General features: G+C 43.3%; 1 protein-coding gene across 1 annotated transcript in view; it reads left to right on the forward strand.

The window, feature by feature from the left end:
- The window catches only part of NPEPPS (aminopeptidase puromycin sensitive), a 135,401-nt gene that overhangs the window by 106,471 nt on the left and 7,453 nt on the right, over positions 1-21,477 (forward strand). The window contains exons 16-22 of the mRNA XM_089674315.1: positions 2,036-2,170; positions 2,493-2,712; positions 4,716-4,858; positions 4,948-5,004; positions 7,829-7,936; positions 14,234-14,389; positions 14,469-14,516. Coding sequence (XP_089530441.1) covers positions 2,036-2,170; positions 2,493-2,712; positions 4,716-4,858; positions 4,948-5,004; positions 7,829-7,936; positions 14,234-14,389; positions 14,469-14,516 — 867 coding nt within the window. The remainder of the gene's footprint in view (positions 1-2,035; positions 2,171-2,492; positions 2,713-4,715; positions 4,859-4,947; positions 5,005-7,828; positions 7,937-14,233; positions 14,390-14,468; positions 14,517-21,477) is intronic.

Here is a 21,477-nt window from a genome sequence, read left to right on the forward strand (position 1 = left end):
GGCGTACATCATCTAGGCCTCAAACCCTGGTCTCACAGAAGAATGTGGAGAAAATGGAACGTGACTTTGTGACTGGACTGAAAATCCCTGTGAAAAAGGTATGTATGCAGACCTAAAAAATGCTGGGGTTTGGGGTAACTGAAAGGTTGAGGAAGATTTAAGTTGCAACTGTACAAGAAGCAAGAATGTGCAAATGTTAATGTTGCATCAAATATTGCCTTATGGTAAACATTCATGTAGATTGGATTATGCTGCTGCCCTCAGGAGATTGGACTCTGGCAAGCAAAACTGTAAAGTAAGCCCAGTATAACCCCTCCCACTTCCAGTCTGCTTCAGTTTTTTGGCTAGTGTCCTAGGAGAGTGGATGTCTTTTGTCCTCTGATAGAAGAAAAAACTTTTCTGAATTTTTATCAGGATTCTTTTTTTTATCGGAGAAGTTTCTTAAGCTGCTGCAGAGCCAGAGTAGGCTCATTTTCTTTGGTTGATCCTCAGCATTGCTGTGGAAGGGATACCCAGACCTTGCTGAGAATGAGTAGCAGGGCTGGCCTTTAATGTGTCCTTTGCCATTGAACTCTGTTGTCAGTGCTCGACAAGGTACTTTTGTGCAGCTCATGTGGCAGAGTGCTTTACAGGTCCATGGCCATGGTGCACCCATCTAGTGGAACCCTGTCCTTGATGAGCCCTTAGGAGGTATGCCCAGTAGTGGAACAGCATGTTCCCTGGATCCTGCCTCTATTCCTATGTGAAAACTACAGGGCCTTCTGAGGACCTCCATGGCGGTGAGTGGGGCTTTTGCCCTTATTTACAGGAAACCTGCTGATTCTTATTTGTTCTTCTCCTGCTAAAAGGGTTAATTACTGGGCTCTGGCTGCAACACTTTTGGTTGCACAGCTGGCGGCAGGAAAGAGGAACTGCGCCAGTTTTGCATTTTGGCACTTAAGCAACCCTTGTTACACAGGCTCATTGCTTTACTGAAATGATAAAATTTCTCCTGCGCATAATTGTGGTGGACCAGGGTCAATTTGCACAAGCCTCTTTATAATGACATCCAAGGGAGTGTCAAACCTTGCTGCCCTCTAACGACTGAGAAAATCCGATAACTGTAAAAAGACAAGTAACAGAAGGCACACCAGCCTAGTGCATTATCTCAGGGGTACTTTATTATATAAGGATTAAAAACATACTCACAATGAAGAAAATACAGCATGTAAAGCCACCATCTCATGGCACAGTGGATAGTGGGACCCAGGAAGAGGCAACGCCAAGAAGACGCGATCTGGGATGCAGAAATGGCTTACATGTTTCGAGGGTAACTCCTCTTCATCCTTTCTTGTAGCCATTAGTTCAACTAGAAGGGCTTCTGATCTACCAGGATTTCCCAGTAGGGATCCCCATTCTTAAAAAAAGAATTGGTTGTTTTGAGATCAAGGATCTGCTTATTAATGTGGTATCTGCTTTTCAGCTAAATGAGGATAATGTGTTACCTTCTCTGTGCCCAGTATCTGTTCACCTCAGGGACATCTTTCTTCATTGCCTGGAAGTGGTATGGGCCGTTAGGATTTACATTTCTGTGACTGCTTCGTTTAGGCAGATATATTCCGTTTTTATTGCAGAAGGGCCTAAAAAAGCTTTGGCTCCAATATCCACTATTTTTAGGTGGATTTGACTGGTTATTGTTGCAAGATAGTGTCTCCTTGTCTTGTTAAAGCCCACTCCACTAGGACAGTAAGTGTTTCTTAGGCTTTTTGTCATCAGGCCTCTACTGTACACATATTCGCCTAGTCTTACAAGGTCAACATGTCGGTCTCTGCATAGGCTAGATTAGTTGAACGTTTCTGCACCCAGCTATTTAATGCTCTTGGTTCCTGTTTGTTTTTTGACTGGCGTCTAGTGTCCATTTCTCCTTAGGTGGCAGTATAGCCATAGATTGCTTAGTGTTATGCTATATCCCTCTTTGAGCGCTGAGAATAGGAGTGTACAAAAATCATAATTGGTCTGACTCATTTCACTGATTCCTTGTTCTCATCTTATCTAGTTAAATCCAGGAACTGTTGGCTTCTATCGTACCCAGTACAGTCCTTCTATGCTGGAGAGTTTGCTGCCTGGAATTAGAGACCTCTCCCTGCAGCCTGTAGACAGGCTTGGGCTTCAGAACGACCTTTTTTTTATGGTAAGTATAAAGATAGGACAAGTGTTGAAAATACAGGAAAACTATGTAGGTGAAGGAGGTTGTGAAACATACATTCTCACTATCGCTAGTTCTCCAGCCAGTAATGGTCAAGTGCCTAGCAAAGCACTTCCTCCAAGTTTTGAGATAGCTGCTGATGTATGTTTTCTGGGCTGATGTCTGTGGTGAGATATTTATTTCTCAGCACTCACCCCTCCATCTACTTATTTACCCAGGAATTTTTTTTTTTTTTTTTTTAGTATAGTCCAAAGACATTGTTTATGAATGCTAACAGGCCCATTTTCATTCATGTGTATTCTTACAGGCTCGAGCAGGCATTATCAGCACGGTTGAAGTTCTAAAAGTCATGGAGGCCTTTGTGAATGAGCCCAATTATACTGTGTGGAGTGACTTAAGTTGTAATTTAGGGATTCTCTCCACGCTGTTATCTCACACACAGTTTCATGAGGAAATTCAAGGCTTCATCAGAGATGTTTTTTCACCTATTGGGCAGCGTTTGGGCTGGGACCCCAAACCAGGGGAGGGTAAGTGTTAGAGGGTCTACTTTTTCTAATCATACAGCAATTGATCTTCTGAAAGTTGCTTGTTGATGTAGAGTGCAGGATTGCTGTACTGCTAGTCCATATTACAGATTACAAGTCATCCCTTCAAAACTGGCTTCATTGTGCATAAAAGATAACATATTTCTCTCCATCAGCTGCTTTTAGCAGGGGTGGAATGTGCAGATAGGCTCAGGCATGCAAAACACTCTTCTCTTATTTTTACCATTGAGACAGGTGTTGGAATAATTTGCAAACAGTTTCAGAAATTAATTAGTGTTTCTTAAAGAAATTACTAAAGTGATTTAAAGTGGTTGTAAACCCTTACATATACCCAGTGAAGTGACTGGCCTCAGGTGATAGAGATGAAACAAATCTTCCTACATCAGTTACACTTGTTTATCTGCAGTCTTCTCTTCTCCATCTATACGAAGTGCTGAATTTATAAAGCTTGTCTGACAGTTCAGAGCTGAAATTACACTCTGCAGAGCTCAGTGAGGAGAGCTCTGATTGCTGATTTAACTACTTTCCCTCCAGAGGATTTACCCCCTTTCCTGATCAGGCCATTTTTTGCATTACGGCGCTGTTACTTTAACTGACAATTGCGCGGTCATGCACTGCTGCACCCAACTTAAGTTTACGGCCTTTTTTTCCCCACAAATAGAGCTTTCTTTCGGTGGTATTTGATCGCCTGTGCGTTTTTTGTTTTTGTTTTTTGCGCTATAAACAAAAAAAAAAAGACGGGCAATTTTGAGAAAATAAACAATATTTTTGACTTTTTTCTATTAAACATGTCCAGTAAAACAAAAATAAATACATTTTGTCATGAATTTAGGCCAAAATGTATTCTGCTCCATGTCTTTGCTAAAAAAAAAAAATCCCAATACGTGTAAATTAATTGGTTTATGTGAAAGTTATAGCGTTTACAAATGACGGTATATTTACTGGAATTAAAAAAAAAATGTTTATACTAGTAATGGCGGCAATCAGCAGCTTATAGCGGGACTGCGGCGGGCATTCTGACACTGGGGGGGGGGGAACTGACTGCCAGTGACATCCCCAGTGACACTAATACAGTGCTAATAAAAATTGTATACAAATGGTATAATATACTAGAGTTTTTTTTTCCCTAGTAATGGTCGCGATCAGCGACTGCAGCGGGCATTCTGACATGGTGGGGAACTGACTTGGTGTCACTGACATCCCTAGTGACACCAATACAGTGATCAGTGCTAATAAAAAGCACTGATGCTGTACTAATGGCACTGGGCAGGAAGGGGTTAACATGTGGGACGATCAAAGGATTAACTGTGTGCTGTTTCACAGTAAGCTGTGTGTGTGTTTTCAACTGTAAGCAGTGTGCTTTGTATTGCTCTGCTATGCCATACAAAGCAGTGTGCAGGAGCTGACAGAGGAGAGAACTGTATTGTTTACATACAGTTCTCTCCCCCATTGGTAATACTCAGCTAACACCAGGTCCCAGCGAGTAATCACCGACTGGGACCCGGTGATTGACAGCTGAATATATGCGTGATTTTGTACACCCCTGCTGCACTATAGCAGTATTTCTGCTATAGGGTGGTGGGAAGGAGACTTCGCTTACAGAAACAGAGCTGAAGCTGTCAGTCTGCTGGGGGTCCCTCACCTGTCACCATTTTTCTCTTGGTGTCAGGAAAACTAGTCAGAAGTGACTCATGCTGATAGCAGATGAACGAATCAGCAGACAGAAATGACACTTAGTGCTCTTCATTGAGACAAGTACACACTGCAGAGGGATATGCTTTGTTCATATTTCATGTCTGAGGTTTACAACCAATTTGTTAACTAAAATTCCAGAGAATGACTGCCACTCCTGTGTTTTCAGTAAATTCCCTTTTTGCCAACGTTTTTACTCTTTATTTTATACATTGTGATTGCAGCTGGTTGAGGAATGTGATCACTAATATTTTTGTGTGTGATTTGCAGGCTTTAATTGTTTATTTCCTTAGGACATCTGGACGCTTTGCTGCGAGGCCTAGTATTAGGGAAGTTAGGAAAGGCTGGCCATAAACCTACCCTGGAGGAAGCTCGCCGTAGGTTTAAGGACCATGTTGAAGGAAAGAACACATTAAGTGCTGATCTCCGAAGCCCGGTTAGTTCTTCTCCCGTTACCACTTTATTTTTGATTTTTTTTGTCATGTATGAAACAACTAATAATATCAACATTTGTTTTCCTCTTAGGTTTATGTAACTGTTCTGAAGCATGGAGACAGCACAACGTTGGATACGATGTTAAAGGTCAGTTGTCACATAAGACATGTTATTAAAGTAGAACTCAAAAAATGAAGAGTTTAGGGAAAACTTTGGTAATGAGGGGAGTGATTAAAGCCTCAACGCTGTATATCTGCAGTGTAAGATCTGGCATTGATGCTTCTCACTTCAAGGCTCGTCAGATTTGGCGATATCACTGCTTTGGTGCTCACTGTTCTTGACTTGAAGCAAAAGCCTTGCTTCTACCTAGATGGCCACCACCACGCAGACACAGGGCATGGAAATGCAGTAATGGAAAAGCGATCATCTGCACAGTGAACACATACAATGATGTTGACTGTTTTTTTTTGCCCTCCGCTTGCCTTTTTTGGGGAACACTTCCAGAGTTCTGTTGCTCTTTGACCACTTGCGTTCCAGAGGATTAACCCCCCTTCCTGACTAGGCCATTTTTTGCGATACGGTGCTACGTTACTTTGACTATTGCGCGGTCATGCAATGCTGCATCAAAATAAAATTTACATCTTTTTCCCCCACAAATAGAGCTTTCTTTTGGTGGTATTTGATCACCTGTGCGGTTTTTATTTTTTGTGCTATAAACAAAAAAAAACAACCATTTTGAAAAAACACATTTTTTCTTTTTTTTTTTTACTTTTTGCAATTAAATAGATCCAGTAAAGAATTTTAAAAATAAAATTTCGTACAATTTAGGTCAAAATATATTTTACTATGTCTTTGGTTAATAAAAATCCCACTACGTGTAAATGAATTTGTTTACATGAAAGTTATAGCATCTACAAATGGCGGTGTATATATACTGGAATTTTAAAAAAAAATGTTTATACTAGTAATGGCGGCAAGCAGCGACTTATAGCAGGACTGCGGCGGGCATTCTGACACTGGGGGGGAACTGACTAACTGCCAGTGACACCAATACAGTGCTAATAAAAGCACTGACACTGTACTAATGACCCTGGGCAGGTGTGTGTGTTTTACTTGGAAAACATGCTACTGTGTATTTCTGTGTTGTGCAGAGAAATACACAGCAGCATGTTACTGCTGGCAGGAGGGAGACCTGTGTTTACACAAAGGTCTGTCCCCTGTCAGTGTTGTTCGGCGATCGCCGGGTGCTGCTGGAGATTTTTTCACCCGGGACCCTGTGATTGACATCTGTAGCCGCCAACAGTGGCGCAGGTAGGGCGGCGCGCACGCACCCCTTCCCGGAAATGCAAATCATATATACTGTATAAATATGTGAGTTTGCGAAGCCCTGCCGTCCTGTAGAAGTATGTCTGCTATAGGGCGGCGGGCAACTGGTTAAATGCTCAAATGTTTTGGGTTTTTTTTTTTCGAGAGACACAGAACTTTTATATTCTAAATTATTATATAAAATGCTGCCCACAAGATGATTGGACCCTCACGTAAAGCGGAGTTCCACTCATCCTGTCAAAAAATAAGTCAGCAGCTACAAAAACTGTAGCTGCTGACTTTTAAATAACAACCTGTCCCACGGTGTCCCCCGCAGCTCGCTTCACCGGCCTTCCTGTATTCCAGGAGGCCAGCATATTCAGTGTGGGCACCCGGCTGTGACTGCTTGCGGCTTCACAGCTGAGTACCCACTGCGCATGTGCGAATAGCACTGCGCTTTCTGAAGTCTTCTGGGACCTGTCACGTGTCCCAAAAGACTGCAGGGAGGGAGGACACCTTCCGTTTCCGATCACTTAGGACCGGAAGTGGGAGCGGGTGCCTGCCAAATTCGGCTACCCGCTACCCCCCCCCCCCTTAAAGTGCCAATCCTTAATGGGGTGCGGGGGAGCAGTCCTTCAAGCGGAACTTCCCCTTTTGCGTGGAGCTCCGCTTTAAAGTCAAGGTGAAGAGTCAGTGACTCTACTTTCCAGACAGGGACAGTCTTCTGCAGCCATTTCTTGATACTTTAAAAATAGAGAGCTTGTGCCTCTAGAAAGGTGGCTGGCACTGATCGGTCAGAAACTTTTTGATCCATCCCAGAAGCCCTGCAGAAAGAGAGCGCAGATTTCATATTCTTGGACAGCTACACCAGCTTTGTGGGACACCGAGAACACAGCTTACCAATCTTTAGATTTGGTGGCTGCATTAGTTTTTTTTTGTTAGGCTTTTTTACCCTCTGATTCACCCGCTGATCTGGTCAGTAACACATCTCCTGTATTAGAGTGCCACCACTCTGGATGAAGGAGGAACAGAGGCACCTTTTGGGCAGCAGCGTTGTCAGTCTGGGGGGAGGGGAGTGTTAGATGTACTTGCAGATTTAGTGACAAATTGAAAACAAACTCCCAGCTAACACTTTATAAGCACTGTGGACAACAGCTTTATTCCTTTTTGGATAAAGGTTTTTCATAAATGAATAAATGTTGGTCATTGTACACCTCTCCGTGGTAAATGGTTTGTCTCAACCCTCTATTACATCTGCAAGACAGCTTGTTCTGTTGAAAAACTTCTAACAGCCATCACATCTAAGAATTTGTAAGCTGCAATATATTAAATGTTGCTTTTGGGTATAATACTGCTTTGAAGCATAGTTTTACCAGTGCCAAGCTCCAGTCCACGCTAAAGAAATCTCTCCTTTTTAAAGCTATTGTCTAGACCTATGCCTTGAAGCATGTGGATCCTTGCTTTTCTGACGCAGTGCACGCTTTTTTGACTCTTTCCCTGGAGTGTAATACTGGGCCTCAAGGTCAATGTGGTCAGCAGCTGCAACATCTTGCAGATTACTTTTTTTTTAATTGGGTTTCCTGTGTATGTGATTTAACCAATTCACTATATGGTTGGCATTGTTTAACATACCTTCTTACTACAGTTAGTCCTTATCTTTTTTCAGCTCCACAAACAAGCTGACATGCAAGAAGAAAGAAATAGGATTGAGCGGGTTCTAGGAGCCATTTGTTCCACAGAGTTAATCCAGAAGGTGCTAAATTTCTCCCTTTCGGTGAGTTTTCATCATTTTAATATTTTAAGTTTTCATATCTTAAGGAATGCTTGCAGAGCTACAATGCCAAACATTGGTTCTGGCTAAACCAATTTTTGGAATAATTAATTCTTGCCTGTTATACTTGGTCTTAACCTCTCAACGTTGATGTAACACAAATATGCGGTCTCACAGAACGGGGCTTTTTTCTGTGGGGCCGCATATTTGCGTACCTGTCTTTGTACTGGGAGTGCGCCGCACAGCACGCTCCCAGCACAAAGACTGCGGTGTCACTGAGAGCCCCGGGTCCCGTTCTAACGATCGGGACCCGGGACTCCTGATTCTGGGTCACATGATCGCTGTGATAGCCTCTGATTGGCTATCAGAGTGATCAGTCAATGTACAGCCCGGCCCCTTTTTTTGTTTTTCTCTCTATGAATGGAGGAGAGAGATGCATTGTATCTCTCTAACTCCTGGCATAGAGGGGGGAAAAAATGTTTGTAAAAAAAAAAAAGAAGATAAATATTAAAAAATAAAAATAAAGAAAAAATACCTAGAACAAGGTTTGATCTAGTTCAGTGCCAGGGTTTGTGTTTAGGTCAAGGTCAGGATTTAAAAAAAAAAAAAAAATTTGGTGTCAGTGTGTTTTAAGTAGAAAGACAAAAACAAAATGTGCACTATTGTTTCTGGGCTGTACTACGGGTACAAACAACAAATAACATACACATATATGGTATTGCTGCGATCGTCAAGAGCTGGAGAATTTATTGTGGGTTGTTCTTTGGTGGTAGGTTATGGTAGTAACAAACACACAGCTAAATAAAAAAAAGTTTTGGTTTTTTTTTACTATTTTGGGTCAGTTTTCCTTTGATAATAAAAAAAAAAATCAGGCGATATCCATTACCATTTACCACCAAATGAAAGCCCAATTTGTCCTGAAAAAAAGCAAGGTATAATCTACCTGGATGTACAAAGTAGCTGTGATGATATGTACGGTTTTACTAACACATGTCAACTTTGCAAAATTGTGCTTAGGCATTTAGACTTGTTTTACCCTTAGGCGTGAAGGGGTTAAAGTACTTTTTTAAAGGATTCTGTATGACAGTCTAAACAAGTCTCAAATCCAGTCACTACAGTATGTGACGCAAAGACCTCTTAAAGTAAAACATTTCTTTACCTTCCTCTGACAACCAGTTTGTCTTGTCTCATATGCTTCTCTTCTCAGACACTGCAGCTCATGGTGGGAGGGTTTCAGCAACAAAGGCAGTGCTATCAATCCATAAAGCAGTGGACAGGGCTAGGTGTGGCCAGCTCCTAATTGATAGGATACAGTTTGTGAATCAGCAGAGACAATGCTGATAACCTCACACCCTACAACATGTTCTCATCTCTGTAGTGCAAGCAGGCACAACCTACATGAGTGGCATTTTAAGGGACGTGAGTATGTTGCAGAAGAGTTAGTATGATGCCAAGGATGTTGGCTTCAGCAAAGCATATAAAATGAAATATAGGTTTATACAGTGTTTAAAATTTCTTTCTCAACTGGACGGGTCAACAGGCATTTGTAGAACCTTGAGGAAAGAAAAAACAGAGGGCGCACAGGCCTAGTGCATTACCATAAAAAATGTTTAATAAAAAATAAAGTATGTGTTGTACTCACAAACGACAATATAGTCAAGGCACAACATAAAGAACAGCTGGGTCAACACCGCGCTGAATAACAGTCCGCATGGCTCTGAGGAAGAGGCAAGTCCTCGAAACGCGTCAGCCTTTTGGATGTCTATACTCCCTATTGCGGACTGTTACTCAGCGTGGTGTTGACCCAGCTGTTCTTTATGATGTGCCTTGACTATATTGTCGTTTGTCAGTACAACACCTACTTTATTTTTTATTAAACATTTTTTATGGTAATGCACTAGGCCTGTGCGCCCTCTGTTTTTTCTTTCCTCATTCAGTATATTTGGATTCCTCCAGTCCATTTGAGGGCAGCAAGGTGTGCATGTTCCAGGACATTCCTTATGTGGTTGTAGCCTGCATCGAGTCCATCCCCAAGCGCAGGAGCATTTGTGTTTGCTGGTTATTTGTAGAATCTTGAAGGGGTGACTAATAGAAACCTGTAAATGCAGATGCACTTATAATTAGGTCCTGCAGCACTTTTTTTTTTTTTTATGGGAGACCTTAGCTCCTCTTACTTGATTTAGAGAGGAAACAGAAAAGAATAAAGCCTGCTATAGGCGGTTCGAATCTCATCCGGTTCCTGCTGAATGCACCCAAGTTGGCCACTAACAATAATCACAGATGCCTTCATCTGCCATTCCCCCCCCCCATCCTCCCCCCCCCACTGTCCGCCGGGAGAACATAATGGCTCAGCGGGAGGGACTCCACCGCCAACACTGTAACTCATGGTTGCAGGAGAAATTCACACCATCCATGGCTTGTCTAAGAGCTCCTCGCCACCTCAGTGTTTTCTCGTCCTGGTCAGAATATGTGACAAGATTATACACAACCAATTTCTTCCCTTACTTGATTCTGAATAAATTCTGTTTGGGTGTGTCTCTTCTGCAGGTATTCACATATTTTAGCTGCTGAAGGAAAATCTTGTGTTTGTTGCAAGCAGGAAATCGTGGCTTCGCTCTGGGTTCTGAGATATTCCTTAATTTGTCTCTGCATGTGATTTTTGGGGAAGATGGTTGCGTCAATCGAGATGATTCCTTTTGTACATTCTCTGCAGCGGAATGTTCTGATGGCATGAGACAGGGGGACACGATGTCCTTGCATCCCAGCATTCTTGAGTCTCTGGTCAGGTGGATGTCTCCCCAAAGGTTTGAGGGTAGGGAAGTGTATTCCCCCCCCCTTGCATGGAAGGCACCAACATGACAGATTGGAGTTTACCTTTCGGTGCAGGGAATATGATCTCCCTAGGAGAGGTCTCTACCTATCAATTTGTTCCTGCGATCAGGTCACTTTTGAAGCAAATTTAAGGGAAAAGGCCCTATGAAAGAAGGTAATTTTCCTGATCCAAATATCTAAAAAATAATAAAGGCTAAGACACAGACCTGGAAAAATAGACCAGCCATCCAAAGACCCTCAATGGCCATTGGGGTCAAGGGGTACCAGTGAGGACCAGACAATAATTTAGGGTATAATGATTTTGCTGTTAAAGGAATGCCACAAAATTTAATTTGTTTTTTAGCCCTTTAGGGATTAAGGTGTCCATTCTATATATCCATCGTTTCTCATGTTGGAGAAGAATTTTATCAAAGTGCAAGGAGAAGGTTCTCAGCTGGCAGAACACAATAGTGCTGCTAGAGGGATTCCCCCATCAACACTGACTGTCTAAAAAGAAAAAAATTAATTTGGGTAGTGTTGCATGACTGAGTAATTGTCATTCAAAGTATTACAGCGCTGTGTTTAGTATTGAAGTGGTTAAACATGTTCCCAGGCTGCTGTTATCCCAATTCCCCTTGGGGTCAAGGTGAATTATAGGCTGCTACCCTCCTTTGGAGTGTTGCACCTGCAGAAAACACAGCTTGCAGCGCTTTTAATGTGCTTTAGCTTGGAGGCACGGGTTGCGGCACTTGAAGTGTCACAACCATGAAGTATGGGCTGCAAGGTTGTTTCTCCAGTTTGTTGCACCTCTGTGCTGATCTATGGAGCCTCAAGAGGATGCCCTTCGGCGGGGTAGGACTCTTTAATATATTCATGGGACACCTACATCAAGGAAGTCTCCACTGGCAAGAGTACCCCTTTGCCTAGTAAACAGTAGGCAAAACCCCCCAACTAATAGGCCCATGGATTCTGGGACCCATATTTGTTTTTTGTTTTTTTTAAATACCCAGTTCTGTCAAACCTGGAATCCAAATACTACCAAATCTGTCTCTGAGCTCTCCTCACAAAGCGGAGGTCATTCGGTCTTTGCAGACATCTGGACCTAGGGCTTTACAGCTCTTTGGGTCCTAGACATTTCCAGGGGTTACAAACTGGAGTTTCCATCTCTGCAGAGAGGAGAGCACATTTGAGAGCCTGAAGGCAAAGACTAGAGAATGTGTAAACTACCCTGCAGAAGCTGCTTTCTCTGGGGTTGTTTTCCCTATCACAACCAAGGAAAGGGTTTTTAGGGTTCTGTTCAAATTTTTTTACGGTTTCCAAGGGAAAAGGTGGCATGTGTCCAATCTTGGATCTGAAGATTTGAGTGTGGAAATGTCCATGGAATCTGTCAGGTCAATCATTGCCTCCCTTCAGCGGGGGGATCTCCTGGCCTTTGTTGACAAGCATGCTTACTTGCACACATCCCCATCTTCATGAAAAAAAATATTAAAAAAAAGGACGGAAATGCCTAGTGCATTATCAACAGCACTGTACTGAACAATAGAAAAGTACATATTTACAAGAGCAGTGTTGTACATAAACTCAGGAATCAATAGGTCTTCAACACAATGGAATTCATGCGGTCCAAAAGAACATTGTAAAACCAGCTGATGTGTTTTGGGTATATACCCCCTTCTTCACAGCCCTTGTCAGTATGTACTTTATGCTTTATTAAAGTGCTGTTGATTATGCACTAGACCTTTGCATCCTTTTTGTTTTATATTTTTTTTTCCGCGCAGTTGCAAGATTACCCAATCTCAGGACAGCAGCATCGGCTTAATGTACTAGTCTAGTTTGGGCATTGATGGTTACCTCCTGCAACATTTGGTCTGGTCTCTAAAGAATTCCCTAGCACTAGACGTTGATGTGCACAAAGGGACAGCGAGCGCTCAGTGATTTAATAAGATCAGCCGCAAATGCACTAAAAAGAACCCTAGACCTTATATGTAATGCAGCGCTAAAAAAAGAATGATACAGTCCAGAACTAAAAATGCATAATAATTTTAAATGAATAGTGATAATATTAAATCAATAATAAATGTAAGTAATAACAAATATAGGTGAATGAAACACTATGATTAGCGCAATAAAACAAGTGCATTTGTGAAAGTCTTAAAACTAAAAAAAAAGTGTTCATAAGATGGTGAAGGTCTGACAAACACCAGTCAGAATATGGTGCTGCAAACGGGTCCTATTGCACAGGTGGTGTCATATTATTCCATGTGACTTTTATCCGTGCGGGAGATTGATACAAATGCACACTCACCAGATGTGCATATTTAAAGCGCAATGTGTTGAATGGTATATTGACCAAGGATCTGCAAGAAGCCCCCTTTAGATGGACCAGACAGACAGCATGGGAAGAGACTCCCTCCTCTGAATATGAGACTGCTCTGCAACCGTAATCCTACTGGGGTCCTGGGAATCGTTAGCTCACTGTCAGTCAGGGACTGCTGCTGGTGACACGTAGGATGGCTCTCCTCCTGCCGGTCACACCGACACTCACTTAGAAACCTGGGTGACTTCTTCCTGGGTGTCTTTCCCCGCCTGCTGCAGAATCCACCCTCACAGAACTGTAGAGGGCAGGAAGTGCTACAGGTCTGGACAGAAAGTAGGAGTTGCCCAACTTTGTAACCAGTCACCCACTTGTTAACATGAAAAGTTGGGCAGCTCCTGGCCTTCATCCAGATCTGCTGTGCCTCTGCCCTGTTGTATAAGGTAGGGCTGTGAAGAGGGGAGGATTGATCTAAAGGGACTGACAAACGTGATATGAAGGGAGGGCTGTGATGTGAAGGGAGCAGTTTAATGTGGGGGGGGGGGGGGGGCTTTGATGTGAAACGGACCATGATGTATTAGGGATTGGGGGCTAGAGGTTTTGGGATGAGTGGAGAGCCTGTGAATTGGAGAGGATGGAGGGCATTGTCTTAACTACTTTGAGATCAAGTATTTTCGGGGATGTTTTGTTTACAAGTTTAAATTGCTATTTTTTGCAATTACATTTTTTCTGGCGGCTTGACCCAAATATACAGCATCCTGTCTAATATAGGCTATTCGGAGCTCTCATTCATCTTTTTGCATTTATTATAATAGCCATGTATTTCTGTCACGTTGTTGGCAGTTCCTGTGAGGGCACTGATCACTTTTACCTGTTGTATTGTTCTTGCCTATCGTCCAAAAGTTATGAACTGGAAAAACAAATAACACTGATTAAATGGTCTATTACTGCTCACAATGAACAGTACAGAAGGGACTCTATGGAACTGTTTGAAAAAGTTAACAAAAAAAAACGGTCAGACTCGATGGACCGCTCAGTCTTTTTTTGCCATCACTTTTCTATGTTTCTATGACTGTCAGCACGAATGAGTGCTACAGGTGTGATAGTTCTGGGACTCTGTCAGTTTAAACTTGAGCTATTAAATAGTTACTAAGGATTTTTTTATTTATCTATAGGAAGAGGTACGTCCACAAGATACAGTATCTGTAATTGGAGGGGTTGCAGGGGCTAGTAAGCAAGGTAGAAAGGCAGCATGGACTTTTGTGAAGGAAAACTGGGAAGAACTACATAACCGGTACCAAGGTGGCTTTCTTATCTCCCGACTGATAAAAGTAAGATGATCAACTATTACTTTATATATCATTTACAGGTGCTTGTGGTTTGAGTTGACATTCTTATTTTTACTTTTAGCTTTCCGTGGATGGTTTTGCAAGTGAAAAAATGGCTGCAGAAGTTAAGGTAAGGAGGTTAAGGGTTGTTTCTTGCTTCAGTTCAGTTTGACTCTGAATTTGTGACCAAAGTGCTTCACTGTGTTGCATCGCAGGATTCGGTAGTTCAAGGGTGCGGTAGTTTCCCAGTCGAATAATTTAATTTATTTTGTCACTGGTTTATATTTTTTAGCATATTCTGTAGCACATCTAGGGTATTATTATTATACAGTATTTATGAAGCGCCAACAGTTCACTCAGCACTGTACATTACAAAGGGAGACCGAACATGCGACAGTATGAAAACAATACAATGTGATACACGAGGGGTTCGAGGGCCCTGCTCTTTCGAGCTTACAATCTAGGAGGGAGGGGATAGTGGTACAGGAGGAGATAGCTGTGGGGAATGGAGTGGTAGGAAGAGTGGAGGAGGTCGGCAATTAGCAGAGGGTGGGGTAGGCTTCCCTGAAGAGGTGGGTTTTCAGGGTGCACCTAAATGAGAGGAGAGTAGGTGATAGTCTGATGGATTTGGGTAGGGAGTTCCAGAGGATAGGTGATGTCCTGGAGAAATCCTAGAGGCGGGCATGGGAGGAGGAGACCAGGGAACTAGAGAGAAGGAGGTCTTGTGAGGAGCGGAGTGTGCGTGTTGGGCGGTACTTGGCTATTAGGTCGGTGATGTAGTTTGGGGCAGTATGATGGACAGCTTTGTATGTCAGTGTTAGGATTTTGAATTTGATCCGTTGTGCAATCAGAAGCCAGTGGAGAGATTGGCAGAGGGGAGTGGCGGAAACGGAGTGGTTGGTGAGGTGAATGAGTCTGGCTGCCGTGTTCAGGATCGACTGAAGCGGGGATAGCCTGTGGCGAGGCAGGCCAGTGAGGAGGGAGTTGCAGTAATCGAGTCGTGATATGATGAGGGAGTGGATGAGCTGTTTAGTGGTTTCTGGGGTTAGAAACGTGCGGATTTTGGCGATGTTGCGGAGGTGGAGTCTGCATGAGTTTGTTAGTGATTGGACTTGGGGCTGGAAGGATAGGTTGGAGTCCAGAATGACACCAAGTACTCTGGCCTGCGGGGCAGGCCTGATAGTGGCATTGTTGGATGTGATGGAGAAGTCAGTGGGGGGTGGTGTGCAGGCTGGGGGGAAGACTAGGAGCTCGGTTTTGGAGAGGTTCAGTTTACCTTTTTTATCTCTGCATGGCCAGTTCTATATCATGCTTTCAACTAAGTGGCAATTTTTGTGCATGCTGGAGTGCAAAAACATTTCGCTGTTTGCTGTTAATGTCATTCAAGGTTAAAAAATGTACTACATACACTATATTGCCAAAAGTATTGGTCGGCCTGCCTTTCCACGCACATGAACTTTAATGGCATCCCAGTCTTAGTCCGTAGGGTTCAATATTGAGTTGGCCCCGCCCTTTGCAGCTATAACAGCTTCAACTCTTCTGGGAAGGCTGCCCACAAGGTTTAGGAGTGTGTCTATGGGAATGTTTGACCATTCTTCCAGAAGCGCATCAGGCACTGATGTCAGACGAGAAGGCCTGGCTCACAGTCTCCACTCTAATTCGTTCCAGAGGTGTTTTATCGGGTTGAGGACAGAACTCTGTCAAGACCAGTCAAATTCCTCCACCCCAAACTCCCTCATCTATGTCTTTATGGACCTTGCTTTGTGCACTGGTGGGCAGTCATGTTGGAACAAGAAGGGACCATCCCCAAACTGTTCCCACAAAGTTGGGAGCATAATATTTTCCAAAATGTCTTGGTATGATGACACCTTAAGAGTTCCCTTCATTGGAACTAAGGGGCCAAGCCCAACCCCACACCATAATCCCCCCTCCACCAAACTTTACACTTGGCACAATGCAGTCAGGCAATCACCAAACCCAGACATGTCCATCGGATTGCCAGACAGAAGCGTGATTGGTCACTTCAGAGAACACGTCTCCACTGCTCTAGAGTCCAGTGGCGGTGTACTTTACACCACTGCATCCAACACTTTGCATTGCACTTGGTGATGTAAGGCTTGGATGCAGCTGGTCGGCCATGGAAACCCATTCCATGAAGCTCTCTATGCACTGTTGTTGTGCTAATCTGAAGGCCATATGAAGTGTGGAGGATTTTAGCTATTGACTCTGCAGACATTTGGCAACTTCTGTGCGCCTCAGCATGCGCTGACCCCGCTCTATCATTTTACGTGGCCTTCCACTTTGTGGCTGAGTTGCTGTTGTTCCCAGTTGCTTCCACTTTGTTATAATACCACTAACAGTTGAGCGTGGAATATTTAGTAACAAGGAAATGTCACGGATGGACATATTGCACAGGTGGCAACCTATCACGGTACCACGCTTGAATTCACTGAGCTCCTGAGAGCGACCCATTCTTTCACAAGTGTTTGTAGAAGTAGTCTGCATGCTTAGGTGCTTGATTTTATACATCTGTGCCCATGGAGGTCATAGGAACGTCTGAATCCAATGATTTGGAGTGGTGTCCCAATACTTTTGGCAATATAGGTGTCCGTTTATGACACAGAGAATAGCTGCGATTCAGAGGATCGCAGCTACTCTCTGGTCATTCACAGTTTGACACTCAGGAAATCAGCGGAGAAAATGTTTTCTGCTGATCATCTCAGCACACAGATGGCCAGTGTATGAAGGAGCGATGTCAGCCCTTCACTGGCGATCTGTGTTCTCCCTCCAGATTCTCCAGCCCAGAGCTGGAGAATCTGAGGAACCGCAAACTAAGCAGCGATAATTTACCTCTGCGTAGTAAACTGTGTTTTGATCTCTTACTGTAATCTCGCGAGATTATAGTAAAAGCAGCCATTTTCCAGCGTTTGTAGATTATTCTCCCTTCATTCAGAGATTTCATCAAAGGCATTCACAGAAGAACTGTGTTCTCCGAGAATTCCGGAGAACTGAGCAGCGGTCTTTTACCACTGCTTGATAAGAGGACACCACAGTGTATATTCCTCTGTAGAAGACCTCCCAGAGGCTTTTAACATCCAGTGTTAAGGGAACGTCAGCCAAAATTTTGTATAGTGCTGAAAAGGGTAAACTTCTACTGTGGAACTAAAATATTTTTTGGTCAAACCCCCTTTGGAAGCAGTTAAACATTCATTTCCCATTTAATAATCTAAAAAAAAGTGAAAAACACATAGTTACTGTTCCACCTTGAACCAGTGTAAGTATGCATATTTGATACTTGAGGGACCACTGGGAAAGGTGGAAAGCACTGTAGTAGTCACCACTATTACAGTGATAGTTGCAGTCTTCCAGGTCCTGTGCCAAGCATCTTCCCTTCTGGCCAGTGACCACACAGGGCTGTTCACTTGCTTAGCACTGCTGCCATTTGCAAAACGCTTTGGTTTTGTTTTTTGTTCTTACTGGAAAAGGTGGTGAGTTCAGTAGGATCTCCCTACTTGTTAATCCTGCTAAAAATATGAGAGCCAACTTCATATTTTCTCTGCCTCTCTTGACTGTTGTTCCCAGTTCTCTGTGAACTACAGAACACATCTCACCCAATGTTAAGAGGAGACAATGGGGAAGTGTTCTGTAGTTCTGCCATAGTGACAGTGATGTCAGCTTAGGACAGAAAGTATTACTAGCAAAATCAAAAGGTGAAAAATGTAATAAAATGCAGCTAGTGCATCCAAGGTCTTCTAAGCTGCAGTATATTAAATGTTTGTTCTTGGGTTTAGCTACAATTTAGGAGAAGCCTGGAAAAATCTCATCCAGAATTATGAGCCACCTTAAAAAAAAAAGTAGGAGCCAGCACTGCACAACCTGAATTTAACTGTATAGTAAGATAAAAGATACATAGTTAAGTAAGTTTTTTTTTTTTTTTTTGTGAAAAAGAACATTATTGAAACAATTGCATATACTGTATACATAATAACATGTTCCAGAATGTTCAGTCATAGAGACTAGACTGTTACAATAGAGTTTCAAAGGTACAGTAAACAGCATACCAAGGAAGTACTAGACAAAATCTATGCCCTACTGCAGAGTCATTGAGAATTGCCCCACCATCCTACTGCGCACTTGAGAGAGCCTATGCCTGCAGGTGGTAGGATACAGTAGATATTGATACAAAGAGATCAACATAATAATCTGTCCATGACTAGGTTCACCTGAGCTAGGCCAGGAATATCCAGCCAACCATCCCAGACCTTGTTAATTTTAGCCGGACAACCCCTATGATGGTAAATAACCCACTCATATCTGAGGGTAGTACCCATGTGTTCCACCCATTCTTTAAGAGTAGGAGGGGAAGTGCTTTTCCAATGGAGTAGTAAACTTTACGTGGCTGAAATAGTGCTCTAGAGACCGTCTCCCTGTCAAGCTGGATCACTATCACCTTATCAACTATGCCTAGGATACAACACTCGGTCCAGAGGAAGGGTAGTTTGGAATGCTTTATTAATGGTATTAAAAACTGCCTCCCAATATCTGTGCAATTTCGGGCAGCATTATAACACGTGTATCAGAGCGCCCATAATCCCTGCCACATTTGGGACATAGTCATTCCTTAAGGAGGCCCAAATTAAATAATTTCAAAGGGGTGTAGTATATCATCAACAGTAAATATAACTGGGACAGGCGTTGAGATGTATTTAAGTAGCTATTGTGCACCGCTTCTAGCGCCATCTCCCTTTGCTCACTAGGCAAGTCACCCACATCTGGCACCCTTTTCCCCAACACCTTGCATGGGTATGCTGTCAAATAGGTAGATAAGAGCGTGACATAACATTGAGATATAAACAAGTGACAGGGTAAGTTAAAACAGGACCACAGTACATCATGCTGTGCCCCTGTAGTCATCCTACAAAATTAAAATTGCTCATATCTGTCACTATTCCAGATCCTTAGATCCACTGCTCTCTCCAAAGGCCCCCGCCAACTCCTGAGTCCCTTGCGCCCTCTTGTTCAGAGCAAACCCTGGAGCGCTCAACGTTGTCCAAAATGCTTAGATATCTTTAATAAAGATAAGCCCTCTGCCGCAAATCTTCACGCCTTAAGTAGACCATTTAAAGCCTAGTCCAGGCAGTGCTCCACACTCTTCGCTTTCCCCAACTGACAGTGGAATCAGTAGTGTACTCGGTTTTGGGAAATAAAAGCTTACAGTTATATCCTTTCCTAATCACCAGAAGTTTGACTGTATACTATCTTGAGAAGTGGAAACACCCTGGTAAGGCCTTTTCTTTACCTACCTTCTTTGACATTTCTTACTCCACTCTTGTGGGACCTGGTAAGGAAGTGGTCCATGCCATCTGCGGTAGATTCATGATTGTCCCTCTTTAGCAAGGTGATGGTCATTCAATTCACAGATTCTGCATTCTTTTACCACCTCCCGCCCACTATATAGTCCAATGCTGGGCACAAGGTGGTTCTCTCGCTCTGGGAGGACGTCATATGACGTCCTTCCATTCCCACTGCGCATGCGCAGCTCAGGGAGCACGCGACGATTGGCGGTGCGCTGTGTCCCTTGGACACAGCAGATCACCGATCCACGGAAAGAGCCGAAGATGTTGGCTCGGTCATGTGATCAGCTGTGTCCAATCACAGCTGATCGCATGTAAACAGGGAAATGCTGGTTATCGGTATTTCTCACCTCTCGAGCTGTCACACTGACAGCTCGAGAGGAGAGCCGGTAATCGGCATTCCGCGGAGGGGACATGTGCACTGATCATCAGGGCACTGATGATCAGTGTGCCCTGATGATCAATGTGGCCCCAGAAGTGCCATTTGTCATGGTCCATCAGTGCCAGCTGTCAGTGCTGAACAGTGCCTACCAGTGCACATCCATGCCACATATCAGTGCCCATCTGAGCTGCCTTTCAGTGTTACCCATCAGTGCCACCTATCAGTGCCAGTCAGTGCCGCCTATCAGTGTGCGTCAGTGCCTCCTAACAATGCCAGTCAATGCCACCTATCAGTGTCCATCACTAAAGCCTCATTACCGCACATCAGTGAAGGAGAAAAATCACGTATTTACAAAATTTTATAATAAAAACTAAGAAAAAACGTGTTTTTCCCGTGGTTTTTGGTTTAAGAAAAAATAAAAAACCCAGAGGTGATTAAGTACCACCAAAGAAAGCTCTATCTGTTACAAAAAAATAAAAATTTCATATGGGTACAGTGTTGCATGAACACGCAATTGTCATTCAAAGTGTGACAGCGCTGAGAGCTGGAAATTGGCCTGGGCAGGAAGGGGGTTTAAGTGCCCTGTAGGCTAGTGGTTAAGAGGTCTGTCTCATCTCTACATAGATGACTAAGGCCTTAGCTGAGTAGGCCACAGTCCTGTGCCAGGACCTGAGCTCTGAAAGATTACCTGAATACTTGATTGCCCTGGTGGAGTAACTGGAATGAAGCCAGCACGTTTCTGTGTGGTGCTTCATTGAATGCAGCTAGCCTCATTGCTGTGTATTAGTTGTGCAGCTATTGCCTTGAGAAGGAATCTTTGGTTTAAGAGCTGGTCTACAGGTGGCAAATAAATTAATTTCAGGTGGCATTACCAGCCACTGGCTCTCACATGTTTGTGGCCTCCCTGAATAACATCAGTGACACCACAGGAGGATAAAGTACAAGTGTTCCCCAGAGAAGGAAACTTAAAGCTGTCTTTCAAGATAGGGACCATCTTTGGCTCTTTTCCGAGGTCATTTTGTTTATAACCGTAAGGGAGGTCCAAACTTTCCACTCAGGAGTGGTGTCAACCCAGTGAGAAGCCTTCTGTGCCTGCAGGGTAACCAGCAAATGCATGTCAGCATTAAAAAAAAAAAAAAGCCTGTCCTCATTTTTATCTAAAAAGGTGAGGTAAAACTACTAACAACATACAATTCCATCCACTACTTTGCACAGAGCTACATCACCAATTTTGTCTCCAAGTATCACCCAAACCGTCCTTTCCACCCCTCTCACGATCTCCTGTTCTCAAGCTCCCATGCTAGTTTCCAGGACTTTACCAAAGCCTCTCCCATCCTCTGGAATTCTACCTCAGT

The sequence above is a fragment of the Staurois parvus genome, unplaced genomic scaffold (genome assembly GCF_062004578.1).
Source record: "Staurois parvus isolate SC_StPar_1 unplaced genomic scaffold, SC_StPar_1.0 ptg000151l, whole genome shotgun sequence".
NCBI classification, from domain to species: domain Eukaryota; kingdom Metazoa; phylum Chordata; class Amphibia; order Anura; family Ranidae; genus Staurois; species Staurois parvus.